Source organism: Penicillium solitum, assembly GCF_028829755.1.
Source record: "Penicillium solitum strain IBT 25940 chromosome Unknown utg000002l_segment0_segment0, whole genome shotgun sequence".
NCBI lineage: Eukaryota > Fungi > Ascomycota > Eurotiomycetes > Eurotiales > Aspergillaceae > Penicillium > Penicillium solitum.
The window spans coordinates 626,414-642,558 of record NW_027072122.1 but is presented as its reverse complement, the minus strand read 5'-3'; the positions used below and the strand labels follow the sequence as shown (position 1 = coordinate 642,558).

The window sequence follows — 16,145 nt, the reverse complement described above, 5'->3', positions numbered from 1 at the left end:
TCACTCATTGGTTCCTTTCTTACTGGTTTACCACACAAAAGGGACCTGGCAGTACTTCTGGAGTACCACCCCAGTCGATCTTTACTGCACATAATCTCATTCCTCCACTCTTAAGGTTTCTATCCCATCTATCCTTCTTTCCTCTCTGCGACTTGGGCCTCTCTTTTCTTGATTCTATCGCCTTTCGCCCCAAGTCAACCTTTTCTTTTATTTTTCCTTACACTCCATTCACTCATATACTTGGGTTCGTCACCGATTCTTCACCCTTCGGTCACATTGACAGCACGCCGGCAGCCGCCTTTCCTGATATCTATTATCACACCCTGCCTTTGCCGCATTACAGTCATTGTTAATCGAATTCCCTCAAAACAGACGCGCTCAATCAAACATCTTCCCTAGTCGTCTGTCCTATTTCGAACAATGGGAGCTCCGGCCTCTGCCGGGGCGACCTCGACGGCCGCGGCAGCCCAGCCGACTCGGTCCTCAAGCACCCATCCGTCGCACTCCCACAACGTCCCCCTGAGCGCTCGCAGGTCCACACCTCTCGACTTGTCCACCGTGGAACGACGTGGACAACCCAACAACCCCAGAGAACCATCCAAGCGCATTCGTCCTCATGGTATCCCAGAAGCTCCGACTTTCCGTCCAACGGAGGAGGAATTCAAAGACCCGGTGGCCTACATTCAGAAGATCGCCCCGGAGGGGAGAAAGTATGGAATTTGCCGAGTAGTTCCACCAGAGGGTTGGCAACCGACTTTCGCAATCGATACAGAGGTAGGATCCCTCCTTCCACCTATGCATTCACCATCGCTTTTCGCGCATGATCACGTCTGACAATGCTGACAATGGATACAGCGATTTCACTTTAAGACCCGTCGACAAGAGCTCAATTCGGTCGAAGGAGGTAAGGGCTCACACTCAGCACATCAGGCTGTCCCAGCTTGTAGGATCACCGCAGTGCGGTTCTGACCCTCACTCAAACATAGGAAACCGCGCGAACATGAACTACGTCGATGGACTCGCTATGTTTCACAAACAACATGGCACTAACTACAGCCGGCTACCCAGCGTCGACAAGCGACCATTAGATCTCTACAAACTCAAAAAGGCAGTAGAGAGTCGTGGAGGGTTTGAATCCGTGTGCAAGACGAAAAAATGGGCAGAAATTGGTCGCGATCTTGGATACAGCGGCAAGATAATGTCTTCTTTGTCCACTTCGCTCAAGAACTCCTACCAGCGCTACTTGCAGCCGTACGAGGAATACCTGGCCCGAGCCAAGCCTGGTGTGCAACAACAGCTTGAGCTTGAGCATGGTGGTCCATACACACCTTCGCCTCTACAATCCCCCATGACTCACAAGCCCATGTTTGATGAAAATGGAACGCCTTCTAAAGTCCGCGACGAAACTCCTAGCCTGCCTCGAATGGCCGCTTCACATACCCCAATGGCGTATACTCCAGTGGCACATACTCCGATGGCACATACCCCAATGGAAAAGTCCCCGGAGAAGCCAACTCCCCCTGTCGAACCTACTCCTCCTCCTCCTTCACGCCCAGCGGCCGCAGGCTTTACTCCTGTTAACTCCGGCCTCGGTGGCTTTACCGCTGTCAATCACTCCCCCTTCACCCCCGGGAGCAACACCCCTGCGAACAACGGCCCACCAATCAAGCGGGAGGGAGAGAACGGCGCGTCGACGCCAAAGGTCGTTTCCGAGCATGCTTCCGTCTCGACGCCTATAAATAGTCAAGATGAGGAATCTCTGAAGCGTGCGATTAGCCGTGAGGACAGTTCTCAGTGCGAAAATGGCGATGACGATGATGGAAGTGGTCGACGTAGCAAGCGTCTGAAGAAAGGTACACTTTGTAACTCTTTCAATATTTCGAAGCAAGCCTTGTCTAACGCCCTTTCCAGATTCCTTCCCAACGATTGCGGGTTCTCATATGTCACTTCTTCGCCCAGCGCCGGTTAGATCGCGCAAGGATGGCTCCCAGCCAGCTGGAGAGGTAGGCGGAGGTTCGTGTCAGCGTTCTATTGATATACTGATTTGTGAACAGAAATGCGAGACTTGTGGCAAATCAGATGACCAAGGGTCTATTCTTGTATGCGACGGTTGCGAACTAGGGTATCACAAAGCGTGTCTCGATCCTTCCACCACCACACCATCGGAACACGACTGGCACTGCCCTAAGTGTTTGGTCGGCACAGGAGAATTCGGATTTGAAGACGGCGGTGTTTACTCACTCAAACAGTTCCAAGAGAAGGCCAACGAGTTCAAGAAGAAGTACTTCGCTGCTAAAATGCCCTTCGACCCGGTTCTCAACACGCATCGACGCGAAACCGAGGACGACGTGGAGGCCGAATTCTGGAAGCTTGTCGTTGATCTACATGAGACCGTTGAAGTCGAATACGGCGCGGATATCCATTCGACCACGCATGGAAGTGGATTCCCAACTATCGAGCGGAATCCCCTTGATCCATTTTCGTCAGACCCTTGGAACCTGAATGTCCTTCCATTCTATGGAGACTCGCTCTTCCGTTACATCAAGTCCGACATCTCTGGCATGACGGTTCCCTGGGTCTATGTGGGGATGTGTTTCTCCACTTTCTGCTGGCATAATGAGGATCACTACGCTTATTCCGCAAATTACCAACATTTCGGTGCTACCAAGACCTGGTATGGAATTCCAGGCGCCGATGCAGAGGCCTTTGAGGCAGCCATGCGCGATGCAGTTCCGGAACTTTTCGAAGGCCAACCCGATCTTCTTTTCCAGCTTGTTACCTTGATGCCACCAGACAAGCTTCGCAAGGCCGGCGTCAACGTTTACGCGGTGGATCAGCGAGCTGGTCAATTTGTGCTCACCTTCCCTCAAGCGTATCATGCCGGCTTCAACCACGGTTTTAATTTCAACGAAGCAGTCAACTTCGCGCCTACGGACTGGGAGCCATACGGCGCAGCAGGTGTTGAGCGTCTTCAGAACTTCCGCAGGCACCCATGTTTCTCCCACGATGAATTGCTTCTTACCGCTGCTGCACGTGATACCTCTATTGCCACTGCCAAGTGGCTTGCGCCTGCACTAGCAAGAACATGCACTCGAGAACTGGGTGAACGGGCTGCTTTCCTATACAGGCAAAAGGAAGTGTCTGCTCGTACCCCAGGATTTGGTCCCGACTCCATGACAGACGATGCACAGCCGAAATTCGTAGTTGAGAATGAAGACCTTCCCGAGGATGATTACCAGTGCCAACATTGCAAGGCCTACGCTTACCTCACTCAGTTCCGTTGTCACAAATCAGGCAAGACTGTCTGTTTGTCGCACGTTGACACCTATGACTGCTGTGGCGAAACGTTTGCTCAAAAGTTGTGCGGCTCAGGACACACCCTCCGTTATCGCATGAGTGATGATGAATTGCAGGCCCTTGTGCAGAAAGTCCAAGAACGGGCCAGAATCCCTGAAGCATGGTCCGAAAAGCTCGACAAGACTCTGGAGGATGAACCGAAGCCTCAGCTTAAGGCCCTTCATAACTTGCTCAATGAAGGTGAGAAAATCCCATACCACTTGCCAGGCCTTCAAGATCTTGCGGCCTTCGTCCAGCGTTGCGATAAATGGGTTGAAGAAGCCAACAACTACATTACCCGGAAGCAGCAGAACCGGAGAAAAAACGAGAAGGCTTGGCGCAGAGCCAGTACCAAGGCAGCGCAGCTGGACGATCGCGATCGCGAAGTCCGCAGAATTGAACATATCTACGCCCTTCAGGCAGAGGCTGATAAACTTTCGTTCGACTGTCCACAGATGGCGGCGTTGGAAGAGAAAACCCGCGAAATCGAGAAATTCCAACAGGATATTAATAACGCTCTCATGCATCCGCACACCCGCCCTCTCCAGGAGATTGAAGAACTTATCGAACGCGGCAAAAATTTCAACGTGGAAGTCCCGGAACTGGAGCACCTAGAGCAAGTCTCCCACCAAATCAAATGGATCGAACAAGCTGTGCGCAAACGGGACCAGTACATGACCCTTACCGATTGCCGGGAACTTGTCGCTGGTGCGGAGAAGCTCGGCCTTTCCGATACCAATGAACACTTGGTTCATTTCAAGGAGCTTGCTCGTCATGGGGATGCGTGGGAGATGAAGGCCAAGGAATTAATGTCCGTTGAAGCTGTTCACTATCAGCAATTAGAAGCTCTCTCTGCGCAGGCGTCCCGTTTTCCAGTTTCACCAGATACTCTCGCGGCCGTCGATGCTATATTGACCAAGCAGCGTGAGGCGCAGAAACGGATCCAGACTCTGTATGAAAAGAGCAAGGATGTGGAGATGAAGAATCGCCCCAAGTACAAGGACATCCGTGACCTCATGGAATCTCTTGAGCATTTGACTAGTCGACCCATCGGGGCGATCGACTTGGAACGTGAACAAAAGCGCCATGAGGACTGGATGAGGAAAGGGAAAAAGCTATTTGGCAAGGCGAATGCTCCTCTTCATATTCTGAGATCCCATATGGAATACGTCGAAAAGCGGAACTCGTACTGTTTCGACCTAGAGGACAGTTACCGACCGCCTGTGGAGCCTTCGTCTCGAGACAATTCACCTGAAGGTTTACTTGAGAATCCTGGCAATCCTACCAACATGTGGGGCCCAAAGTCACGAAAGCGAGATGTGTTCTGTATTTGCAGACACTCTGAAGCGGGAATGATGATTGAATGTGAAGTATGCCACGAATGGTAAGTCAACAAACGTTCGGCTTCTGGTGTAGTTTACTGACCTATATAGGTATCATGGCAAATGTTTGAAGATTGCTCGGGGTAAAGTAAAGGAATTTGACAAGTATACCTGCCCAATATGCGATTGGCGTCAAAAGATTCCGCGCGATGCTGCTCGTCCTAAGCTTGAGGATCTGCAAGATTGGCACGCCGAAATCGCAACTTTGCCTTTCCAGCCCGAGGAAGAAGAAGTTCTTGAGAGTATCATTAATCAAGCGACAGCCTTCCGCGATTTCCTGCATGGTTTCACTAATGCTGCCTGCACAACAACCGAGGAAGTGCCTACTTTGATATTCTACCTCCGCAAGATTGAGGGCGCTGAGGTTCTTCTTACCTTTGAGACGAATTTCTTCCGACAGGAGATACACAAGTGGGCGCCCGTCGCACCGGAACCCCCTCCAATCTTAGAGCAATCTCTGTCAACACGAAAGCCGCGACCGACGAAGCAACAAAAAATCATGGCTCAGCTTGGGGTGAATCGTCCAGAAGATCTTCCGGAGCATCTACGCCCCAAGCACATTGGCGCAACCAAGCGGAAATCCGTTGATGCTCAACCGCAGCCGGGTCCTGGTCAACCTGCATCCATGCAACCAGCACCGCCGACTTCTAGTAGTGGACAACCTCCTAGCACAGGTCCAACATTGGCTCAGATGACAGAGCCAAACGCTGCGCCATATCCATTCTCTGCAAACTATTCTTTGCCTGCGAGCGATTCCACACCCGCCTTTGCACCTACTTCCTCCTCAGCTTTCCTCCCCCACGCTGCCGCTTCTCAGTCCCCCTCATTCCTACCGCGCTCTCCTCCTCCCCAGCCAGATCTGGAAACCTCCCTTTTCAGCCCTCCACGCTTCGGTCATGATCCTCAGTTCGCCAGCAGCAGCCCTCGTCAGAACCTGGATGACGTATTTGCAGACCTGACCAACCAAGAGATTGACCCTGAAGCTGATAACCAGCCCATGGAGAATACCCATGCCAATGAGGCCTTGGAGGCCCTCGTGGTCAGCAATGGCAGTAGTCGTGCTGCCTCGGTTCAAGATGAATCGGTTCAAAATGGCGATCATGGCGAACCGCAAGATGAGCCCAAACTCGACGGCACTAATGGGGACCTTGAAGACGAGGAACTTTGACTGGGTCTTGTTTTTTTTTTCTCGAGATGAATGTTTTGTTTTTATTGAAAACTTGACCTTTTTCAGTATTTGTTTACTCGCCTTTCCTATGCTTTTATCGTTCTGTTCGGATCAATTCTCAAAAAAGGGTGTACAAGAGAATGGACTGGCGAGTCCGGGGGTGTTTTCTAGCGATTCCACGCTTTTCTGTTTTTCCATACCACAAGACTATGTCTGTCATGACTGCTTTTCTTTGCTGCTGCCGATGCCATGTAATACTAGTTGAATTCAGCCATTCTTATTCGTGTCTCCAACTATAAACATCCCATTGATCTGTTTTATTGGACATCCGCATAAGCTCCTAGAGCAGCCTGTCCGCCTGTATGAATGAACAATACATTGACCTGATCCAAGGGTTTAGCAGAGTCCGCGACTTCTCCCTCGCTCACCCAATGCATCATGCCTCTCGCAACCTTCGCTGTATAAACCGGATCCAACACCATGCCCTCCGTCCGCGCCATAGTCTCAAGAGCCTCTTTACTCTCGCCATCAAGCACACCGTATGCAGTCCCAACAAACCGATCATCAAGCCGCACATCGTCCACCCCAATATCCCGCTCCCCATCAAGCCCAATCAACTCACCCGCCCTCCGCGCAAAAGTAAGAACCCGCTTTTCATGATACGCCTGCGGTTTAGTCGGCGAATTCAGAATCCCAACAATCTTCCTCCGCTCCCCAATCGTATTTGACACATCCAACTTCTCCAGCAGCTTAAACCCAGCCACCAACCCACCAACCGTACTCCCACTTCCACAAGCAACAAAGATGTAATCAAATCTCCCCGAGCCCCCAAGCCCCATCTCCCCCTCCTGTGCAGCAATCTCAAACGCCGCGCGTGCATACCCTAGTCCACCAAGCGGATGCAAGCTCGCGCCACCGGGAATCCAATACGGATTTTGTCCGGACGCCTTCAACTCATCAAGAAGAGGCGTCGCGTCCTCCGCTAGCGGATCGCCTTCTTCACAGACGCGAACCTCCGCCCCGAGAAGGTGATTTATTTGCACGTTTCCGCTGCGTTGGAAGGCTTCCTTATCGCTGGCTGCTGCGAGTCCACCGCCTGTGCCTCGGTGTAGAAGAATTACGGCTTTTAGCCCAAGTCTCCGTGCGAGAGCAGCGACTTGCACAGTGTGGTTGCTTTGGATTGCGCCCTCTGTTACGATGGTTGTTGCTGCGCCTTGTAACGGGCCTGGGGGTGTTGGGTTGTTTTCATGGCTGTGGTAGAGGGGTGTTTGAGATAGAATGTCTGGGACTATGTATTCTAGTTTGCGATATTTATTGCCTGCGCAGGCTAGTGGGGAGGAGTGGTCTTCTCGTTTGGCGTAGATGGAGATGAGGGGTCGATGCGGGGAGACTCTTGGGGGTGCAATTGAAGATAAGGGGTGAATGGGAGAGGGATAGGAGTATAGGATGTTATAGCGGGGGATTTGAGCGAATGTTTCTGGCATCTGTATTGGAAGAGACATTATTTTGTGCATGACTTTTGGTGAGATCAAGTTTGGATGTCGTGATGGCGCATTTATACTGTTTGGCCGCATTTTAAGGCATACAAGGCACCCAATCTAGTTAACTAACTAATCTATGATGTGTCAGCAATTGCATGACTAAATTGCATGACGTCGGCCCGAGAGCATATAACTAGAGCTCTTGGCTGTGATCAAATCCATTCAGCAAACATGACTCTCCTCCAGTTTTTACGACAAGCCCGCCAATTACACCTCCGATTCCTCTCAGGCGGCCTGTCTGAGCCTCCAATCTATGTAATCGGTAATCCCTCCGCCGATCTTGACTCCATCGTCTCGGCGATCATCTACTCCTACTGCGCGAACAACCGGCTTCCGATCAAAAGCCCACGACCACATATCCCACTCTTAAACCTGCCCAATTTTCCCGCTGGGACAGAGTTGTATCGACTAAGACCGGAATTTTCAGCTGCACTATGGTCATCAACCAATTGCCCCGCTCTGAAGAGTGAAGAGCAATTCGAGAACACCCTACAATCTGCAGGGGATTTCCTACGCGAGCATGTTATGACCGTCGCGGACTTTGCGCAATCTCTCGAAGACAAGCATGTGTGGAAACAGACCCTCGCCGATGCAACGCTGGTAGACTGGAACGCATTCCCGTTCCCCTCGACCGATAAGGGCTCCGGATCCTTAACCGGATTGCCGAGCGTCTCCTTCCGGACTGTTGGATGTATCGACCACCACGTTGACGAGGACTCCATGCCAAGCATTGACGAATTACCAACAGGCCAGCCGATGATTATTCAGCCGGGACCTGGATCATGTGCCTCGCTCATCACGCGAGAATTACAACAGCGGAAACTCTGGGACGCAACCCCCGAGATGGTGCAGGTTGCGAAGCTTGCTCTTTCCGCGGTGCTTATTGATACCTCGAACCTCACTGCGGAAGGCAAAGTGACCGATGTAGATCGTATGGCTGTTGAATTCCTGAAATCGCAAATCGAGGGGGAAACACAAGCTGCGGTGGATGCAAAGGGCGATTGGGATTTGGAGGCGTTCTACAAGAGCATTCTTTATGCTAAGCAGAATAGTCTCGATCTTCTTACTATGGACGAAATATTGGACCGCGATTATAAAGACTGGACTGAGACGTCACAGTCCTCGGGGAAGACCGTGAAAATGGGCTTCTGCTCTGCCGTCAAGCCCATGCGATGGATTGTACAGAAGGCGGGTGGTCCGGAGAAGTTTATCGATGCCGTGCACTCGTTCGCGGCTTCTACTACGAAAGACTTGGATGTGTTGGTTATTATGACGGCGTTTACGGGCACTAACGACAAGTTTTGTCGCGAGCTGTTTGTCAGCGTGATGGGTGACAATGAAGCGGCTGACAAGGGTGTCAAGAGATTTGCTGAGCATTCCTCTCACCATCTTGGGCTCATAGAATGGTCTCCGCTCGATGAGGAGGATATCCCTGAGTTGACAGGAGATTGTCTTTCTTCATTGAATGAGGAATCACCCCTCTGGAGGAGGCTATGGGTGCAAACCCATGCGGCTGGAAGTAGGAAACAGGTTGCGCCGTTGTTCCGGGCAGCAGTAGCTAAATTATAGAAGAAATTCATACATGTGTCTTGGATATTAAATATACCTGATGCTATTTCGCTTGTTGGCCGATTCCCTTCACTGTATATTATTCGACTGCTACTCAAAGCCTTTTGGGTTCTTTATATGGTCACTCTTGTGCACTTGAATTTCTCAAACTCCTATTAATTCATACAGACTCTCTAACACTGAAATCCAGGTATGTGGAATAGAACACAAACAAATAGAACGCAGTATATGCAATGCTCCAAGCTAACTCATGCAAATGCTAGTATGCCAGGAGGACAATATGACAAAAAAAGGATATGCAACTCGCAATAAGACAAACCAAAATAAGAAAAAAGACACGTAGCCACCTCCTCCCGAATTGGTGTATCTGAAGGCTTCAAGTTAAAACGCCCATAATATGTAAAAGGAAAAAAAAAAAAAATCAAACACATTCCCACTCGCAAAATACACACCAGCGCGCAGCTCGGTCAGCTAGCACAAGACCACGCCACATACCACGCTCACCAATCTTAATAACAGTCTCCCAAACACTACCCTCAGCGACGGCATCAGTGACAGATTCAGTGCCAGTATCACTGCCGATCATATGCTCAGCTTTACGGGTGAGACGAAGGATCTTCCCAGACGGGGACTGGATCGCTAATTTCGCAGCCTTGTCCCGTCCAGAAGTAGATCTGCCCGACGAAATGACCGAGGTCGACGCCGAGAACTCATTGGAGGCACCCGATACAGTCGAGCCGCCCGCTGTACTGGACACCATGCTCAATGCACTGGATGGACGAGTGAAGACGGACGAAGGCGAGCCGCGGCCATTGGAGGTCTCGTCTTTGCCTGACCCAGGAGCAGCAGCATGTTGCCGGACAGCGAAGACAAATGTATTGTTGACTGCCAGGCGAGAGCACTGTGGCTGCATGATGTACAAGTCATGCCGCTGGGCGTGGGGTGTAGGATGACGCAGGACAAAGTCATAAGATGGATTCTCGCCGGTGTGGAGCATTGGTAGGGCCAAGGCTAAGGGATGGGGGATGTCTCGACTTGAGTGCATCAGCCCCTTCTTGCCTGCATAAATCTTCAGCACACCTTGGCCTTCGTCGCCTGGCAGGACAGCCTTGATTGTGATGCGTTTCTGGCCGCGGATCCAGTCCGGCTGGACCAAGGCGCGCTTGCGCACAATGTCTCCGCTTTCGAAGCAATCACCATCTGCGTCGCGGGCGAATCCCGGGGCTTCGACTTCTGCGGCACATTCAACATCTGTAGGGACTATCATGCGTAGTTGCATGACCTCCAACCCGTCGATACGGAGGAAACTTGTGTCGTAATCGGGCATCTGGACGTTAAGCTTGAAGTATGGCGGGCACACGGTGGGCAGGGAGAGGAGGACATCTGGTGAAACTGGCGGGCAGATGTGCTGTTCTTCCGGATAGAGCGGGACATGAGTGTAACAGAGATCAAGCGGGCGCGTAAGGAAGTACCAACTCTCTGCTATGGAAGAGTTGTTGGAAACGAATTTACTGCGGTGAGGGTTCGTGGGATTTGCAAGTGCGCAATCCATAAAGCGCCATTCGCCATCGACCAGAACAGAGTTCCACCAGTGATTGGGACGGGAGAGGCTTTCCAGATCAAGGGCATCACCGGGGCTCTTAAGGAATCCTCGGATGATTTCTGTATGCAGGCCAACGGCTGCGCACATCTCGTGCACCAATAGTGCGATTTCCTCCGGAGTACCTCGTTTGGCCTGTAGAAGTCTCTTCATATCGACTTGGAGGCCGTCGACAGGTTCCTCCCACGATATTTTCTCGCTGACCCAGGTAAAGATGGCCCGAAGACGCTGAACGTCACTCTTGTAGGGTCGGCAGATATAGGCTTGCGCGAGACTCATAGGGTTCGTCATTGGAGGTAGGCTGCTGATAAAGCGTGCACTCTTATCAACGAGGGTAAGATTAGCGGCGTGGAAATTCGTTGGCTCGGTGATCGGTTGCCCATCGATGCTCTCATCGCCCTCCGCGGTATCGTACAGCTCTTCCACAGAGTAGATAACAGGGTGATCCATCATCTGACATCGTTCTGCCCTGTCGATCCTCTCGTTTCGGCTAGGAGACGACGCTCGGTTAACATCTCGGCGCACCTGAACCCAGTCCATGGCGCCAGTTCCGAGACCCATATCACGACCACTATCACGATTCGAGTGAGATGCAAGAGCCGGCGACACGGCGTCTATCCCTCTGATACTCTTAGTTGGAGAACCTGATCTCTCGCCGTGACCGACCGAAATGCTACTCCTTGCGCTAGCCGCACCAGTCTTGGCTGTTTCAAATATCTTTTTGAAAAATCCTTGTTTTTTGCTCTTTGGCGTAGAGAGACCACCAAAGACTCCGCTATGATCCGTCGAGTCGAGACCGGTGGACGACCACGGAATAGCTGAAGATGCACCCTGACGAGAAGAGTTATGACTGGAGTGATATGAAACTCCGGTGAAAGGTGTCTCCGGGCGTACGTCACTGAACCCTCGAGAGCGCACAGTGTCCATAGCAGTATTTGGCCTTTCATGCCCGCCTCGCCTAGCAAAGCTTCCCGCACTCGTCGCACTAAATCCCCCCGCAGAGAAACCACTCATAACACTTTGACTGGTCTTGTCTGTGCTCGTCGTCATGGATGTGCCATTACTTTGCACCCCACTAGATGAATTGGTGGCACTAGACTTATTGGTAAATGATCGGTTGAGAATGTCACCCCGGAGATCATGGCCGGAACGCCGGGCCTTGAGGGGAGCATATTGTCCTGGTATAGAGTTATTTCGTGGGTGGTAAGTGGCATGTTTTGGAGGAGGGGGAGGAGGTCCGTTGTCGTCGTCCTGGGCGGCTCTTCGATCCTCAGACGGTCGATTCTGATCTTCCAACTGACGTAGGCGGCTCTCCATTCTTTGGACATAATTGTTTAGTTGAGGCGGACCATCCATATGGTCATGGCTATAAACGCTGTTGCGGTGGACGAGTCCGCCCTGTGGTTGCTCTTTGTCGCCATCAAAGCCCATTGACGTCAAAGGCCGGCGTCTGTTGCCTTGGGGGGTTCTTTCGTGCGAGGTGTCAAATTCTTCAGGCGACCAGGGATTGTTGAACATTGGGGATGGAGAAGGTGACTGGGCCTCACGAGGTAGACCCATATCTTCCAATGAAGTCATAACGTCTTCCATGGCATCTCGCAGCGGAGATGGTGTGTTTCCGTGAATATCTGACTGCGCCGAGGTTTCAGAGACAGCGGAGTGCATTGAGGCTGCAGATGGGGACGGGGTACGATCGAATATCGCGTAACGGTCATTCATAACTAATGGCGTGGGGGATCGTGATGGGCGCGGGGAGTGCGATGGAGGCTGAGGAGAGTGTGCGCGATGCTGAGATGAGTGCATCGGTGGTAACGGTGAATGACTTCGTGTCTGAGAATGCATGGGCGGCTGAGGAGAGCGGGATTCCGTACGAGGGATGACGACTCGGTGTGGCGGCGGCGGAGGGGGAGGGGGAGAGTCTTCCCGCTCTTCGTACATTTGCACCGGGGATGGCTCACGAGACGGAACACGGTAAGATGATATACTTCCGTGAGAGACCAGCGCAGAGGGATGTTCCTGCATTGGTAATGGCGATTGAGCCCGATAGAAGGACATACTTCCATGTGGCATGTGCGCAGGTGGATGATCCTGCGTGTACAATGGAGATGGCCCACGGGATGGAGCCCGGTACATACTACCGTGGGAAACCATCGCAGAATGATCCTGCATTGGCAGCGGAGATGGCGCCCGCGATGGAGGCCGGTAAGATGGAATACGCCCGTGTGGCACCATCGCAGATGAATGATCTTCCATTGGTAATGGTGATGGAGCACGGTAAGATGACATACTGCCGTGAGAGACCTGCGCAGATGGATATTCCTGCATTGGTAATGGCGATTGAGCCCGGTAGGAGGACATACTACCATGTGGCATGGTTGCAGGTGGATGATCATCCATATACATTGGAGATGGCTCACGCGATGGTGCCTGATAGGATGGCATACTCCCGTGGGGGATGGTAGGTGGCGGATATTCTTGCATTTGCAATGGAGAGGGCTCGCGCGAAGAGCCCCGGTAAGATGAAATACTGCTATGTGGCAGAGTCGGGGGCGGATAATCCTGCATTTGCAACGGAGATGGCTCACGAGATGAAGCCCGGTAAGATGAGATGCTGCCTTGTGGAACCATGGCAGATGAATGCTCGTGTACTGGCAAGGGGGATGGATTGCGGGACAGAGGGCGCGTGGATGAAATGCTGCCCTTCGACGTCACTGCATATGAACGTTCCTGCGTTTGTAATGGAGATTGCTCGCGGGATGAAGGCCGAGAGGATGAGACACTTCCCCTCGGCAGCATCGATGGGGCCCGTTCAGGCTCCGCAGACGAACGAGGAGAGACACCGCGTGAAGAAGACCGCGAGCCAGACGATGGGGGTCGAGATAGAGAGCCTTGGTTCTTCACAGCTGACGCATGCGTGCGCAATGGCTTCGTATTTCGAGGAATGGCGCCAACCCGAGGTGGTGTTTGGGGAATCGCGGGTGCCGCTGGGCTAGATTCGGTTGCGCGCCGAGCGACGGAAGCTGGTGATACGGCTTCCTTATGCGCCTGAAAGGGTTTCCGCCAGACAGTTTTCTGTTTCTTGGGAGCTGATGTGGGGTTGTTGATCGGAGAAGATCCTGCTAGCACCATTGGACTAGTAGTGTCACGGCTCACGGGTACGAAGTCTTCACTCAGAAGCTCGACAAAGTTGGACGGGAACAGTCCAACTGCGCGCCTGTCACGGCGCAACCGACCCATCCACCATTGTCCATCGCCTGCATTCAAGCATTCAATCAAGTCACCCTCCACAAATCCCAGATCTCGTGTAGTCTCTCCGCCCCAGGAATACACTGCTCGGCACCAGCATGGAAACCGCATTGGCAGCTGAGCCATCGTGGCCACTTGAACACGGTTTCGTCGGGCGCAACACACGGGATCGACCTAATAAGTCGTTTCAACACTTGGCGCACTTCTGAAAAGTCCACATCCAGGTAAAGGAAGGAAAGTGATGTATCAATCGACGAGTTTGTGTTGTTGATGCGAACCCAATACAACACAGCTTGGTCAGATGGGTGACAAGGTCCGCACGGCCGCAGGGATAGCAACGATCGCTCAATCAATCAGCATTGTCGAGAGAATAAGGAGGTTTCGATTGGGTGGTTCAAAATAAAAAGGATTGGCGAATTGAGATTCAATTTCACCGAATGGGGCCAACAAACTGGTTGCAAAGACGTGGGGGGAAGGCAGAGCGGTTCAGATCGGTGAGGCCTAAGACGACACTTGGGGCGTAAACTGGGACTGGGGTTGTTTGTTTGTGGCCCAATCAGGACTAGCGGCGGAGGGCTGCCTTATCGATAAGCTTATATCATATTATGTAATATCTCCTGTCCACCGAGTCTTGAAAGAGAGCGTGATCTTTCCAGGGTTATTCCTCTTAACAGTCATGAGCCTGTATATATGCATCTGGATGTCTTGAAATCAAGCCCTGAGGTATCATAGTAGTCAAATACCCGATGATGTTTCCCCATTTGTTGCAACCATGGAAAAGCTGGAGCCGTAGCCGATCCATGGTTCGGTGTCGAACAACCCTGGTACTCTCGACAACAGAGGGTCTCTGGCGAACTAGAAATATCTTTATTTTAACTTGTTTGAATTACATTATAATGACAATTAGTCTTGAGGGCTGCCTTTCAAGAGTGGAATACCCGGGGGCGTTGGATTTAGATATCTGGGAGACAACCTTGAAAAAGGACTACCAACCCCTACCTTATAGATATCTGCAACTGGTTTTAGTCTAAAAATAAGAGGTCTAATTATATTACTCAGTAGAGAGATTTTCCCTAGTATCTAAGTATAGTACGGAGTATAGAGATCGATGATCGCTGAATGTGTAAAATCTCGTAAAATGGATAATATATATATAATGTGGGTAACTAAGCACAGTAATACTTACTTCACTCTTGGTTTCATTTAATATTCTTCATTTCGGCCTTGGTATTATAGATAACCTCATATATTATTACTGTTATGGCTTCAATGCATAGTAGCATAGCATGTATATTAATTGGTTCAAAGAAACTTCGCTAAACCACCCCATCGATTTGGTTTTTGTTGCCTACTCTAGAAAGCCCCTGGAACCCGTAGACAACCAGCTAGCATTCCCCACCCAGGGAACAGCAAGGTTCCCTCATCCACTTATGTGAGTTACCCAGTTATGTGATTACAAACACCCTAATTTTGCTTGGTATCTGATCGTAAACTTACAGGGCTACTCCCTAGAGATGCAATGTCGCGATCCGTGCACACTCCCCTTAGCCTCGCTTTCGGCAACCAAATCAAGAACAGAACCATTTTGAAAGCAATATAAGCTACCATATCAAAGGTTATATATAGAAACCTCCTCTATACAGTTTGTGCTGTTTTACCGCCTTGAAATACATCTAATATTACTACCAAACAGACTACTAGAAAGACCGCCAAAAAGACGTGACAAAGCTGAAAACCCCGGCCGACTATTCTTGCTGTAAATTATTTACAATACACGTTGTACAATTAAAAATCTGGGAAGTCGTATAGCCAATGCCATTTTACATTAGGCTGCCGGATTGGGAAATTTTCACATTCTCGGAGTGGCCATGGAATCTTCCGCGACCACAAACAGTTTACTGTTTTCGGATGACCCAACTCATCGACACCCCTTTACGAAGAAGTATAGTGGCCAGGGTTCAAAACCCCATTTTAGCGGGAATTTATGTCTGAATGCCTTAACTTAGAACGGCAGAAAAATTAAAATATCTGAATTACTATTACAGATGCCGTAATAACCAAAGTACCCTGATTCTGCTGGCGTTTACAAGTCTTAAAGACCATTAGTTATGGCAGAGCTTTCGCTCTAACATGCCCAGGACCAATATATATAGTAGCGCACATAGTTATCCGTGACACTCGCCCGCGGTTTATAGAATCATCTCACTGGGTTCTAGAAGCCTAGGAAGGAAACGCAAGGAAACAAGGTACCCTAGTATGATAGATCCCATTATGAGAGGCTGGCTGCAACAGTTTGAATGACT

At 50.9% G+C, this 16,145-nt stretch overlaps 4 protein-coding genes across 4 annotated transcripts; 2 read left to right on the top strand and 2 right to left on the bottom strand.

Annotated features, from left to right (window-relative positions):
• Positions 1–46: 46 nt before the first annotated feature.
• N7455_003868 (uncharacterized protein) lies at positions 47–5,982 on the top strand. Its single transcript, XM_040959420.2, has 6 exons — positions 47–774; positions 856–904; positions 987–1,853; positions 1,912–2,003; positions 2,055–4,720; positions 4,770–5,982. Exons 1-6 carry the CDS (start codon positions 421–423, stop codon positions 5,884–5,886), a joined length of 5,145 nt encoding a protein of 1,714 aa, XP_040810095.2. The 5' UTR covers positions 47–420; the 3' UTR covers positions 5,887–5,982.
• Positions 5,983–6,203: 221 nt separating this feature from the next.
• N7455_003867 (1-aminocyclopropane-1-carboxylate deaminase/D-cysteine desulfhydrase) lies at positions 6,204–7,388 on the bottom strand (the record flags this gene model as incomplete). Its single annotated transcript, XM_040959432.1, has 1 exon — positions 6,204–7,388. One exon carries the CDS (start codon positions 7,386–7,388, stop codon positions 6,204–6,206), a length of 1,185 nt encoding a protein of 394 aa, XP_040810099.1.
• A 210-nt stretch (positions 7,389–7,598) lies between these two features.
• On the top strand, positions 7,599–8,996 carry N7455_003866 (putative exopolyphosphatase; the record flags this gene model as incomplete). The annotated part of the gene is made up of 1 exon (XM_040959394.2): positions 7,599–8,996. One exon carries the CDS (start codon positions 7,599–7,601, stop codon positions 8,994–8,996), a length of 1,398 nt encoding a protein of 465 aa, XP_040810123.1.
• Positions 8,997–9,417: 421 nt separating this feature from the next.
• Positions 9,418–13,968, bottom strand: N7455_003865 (putative SH3 domain protein (Cyk3); the record flags this gene model as incomplete). The annotated part of the gene is made up of 1 exon (XM_040959407.2): positions 9,418–13,968. The coding sequence occupies one exon, from the start codon at positions 13,966–13,968 to the stop codon at positions 9,418–9,420; it is 4,551 nt and encodes a 1,516-aa protein (XP_040810133.1).
• Positions 13,969–16,145: the final 2,177 nt, after the last annotated feature.

Coding starts and splice junctions, on each gene's coding strand:
- N7455_003868 (XM_040959420.2), top strand. CDS start 421: ATGGGAGCTCCGGCCTCTGCCGGGGCGACCTCGACGGCCGCGGCAGCC. Junction 775..855: donor CTTTCGCAATCGATACAGAG/GTAGGATCCCTC, acceptor CAATGGATACAG/CGATTTCACTTTAAGACCCG. Junction 2,004..2,054: donor GCTCCCAGCCAGCTGGAGAG/GTAGGCGGAGGT, acceptor ATTTGTGAACAG/AAATGCGAGACTTGTGGCAA.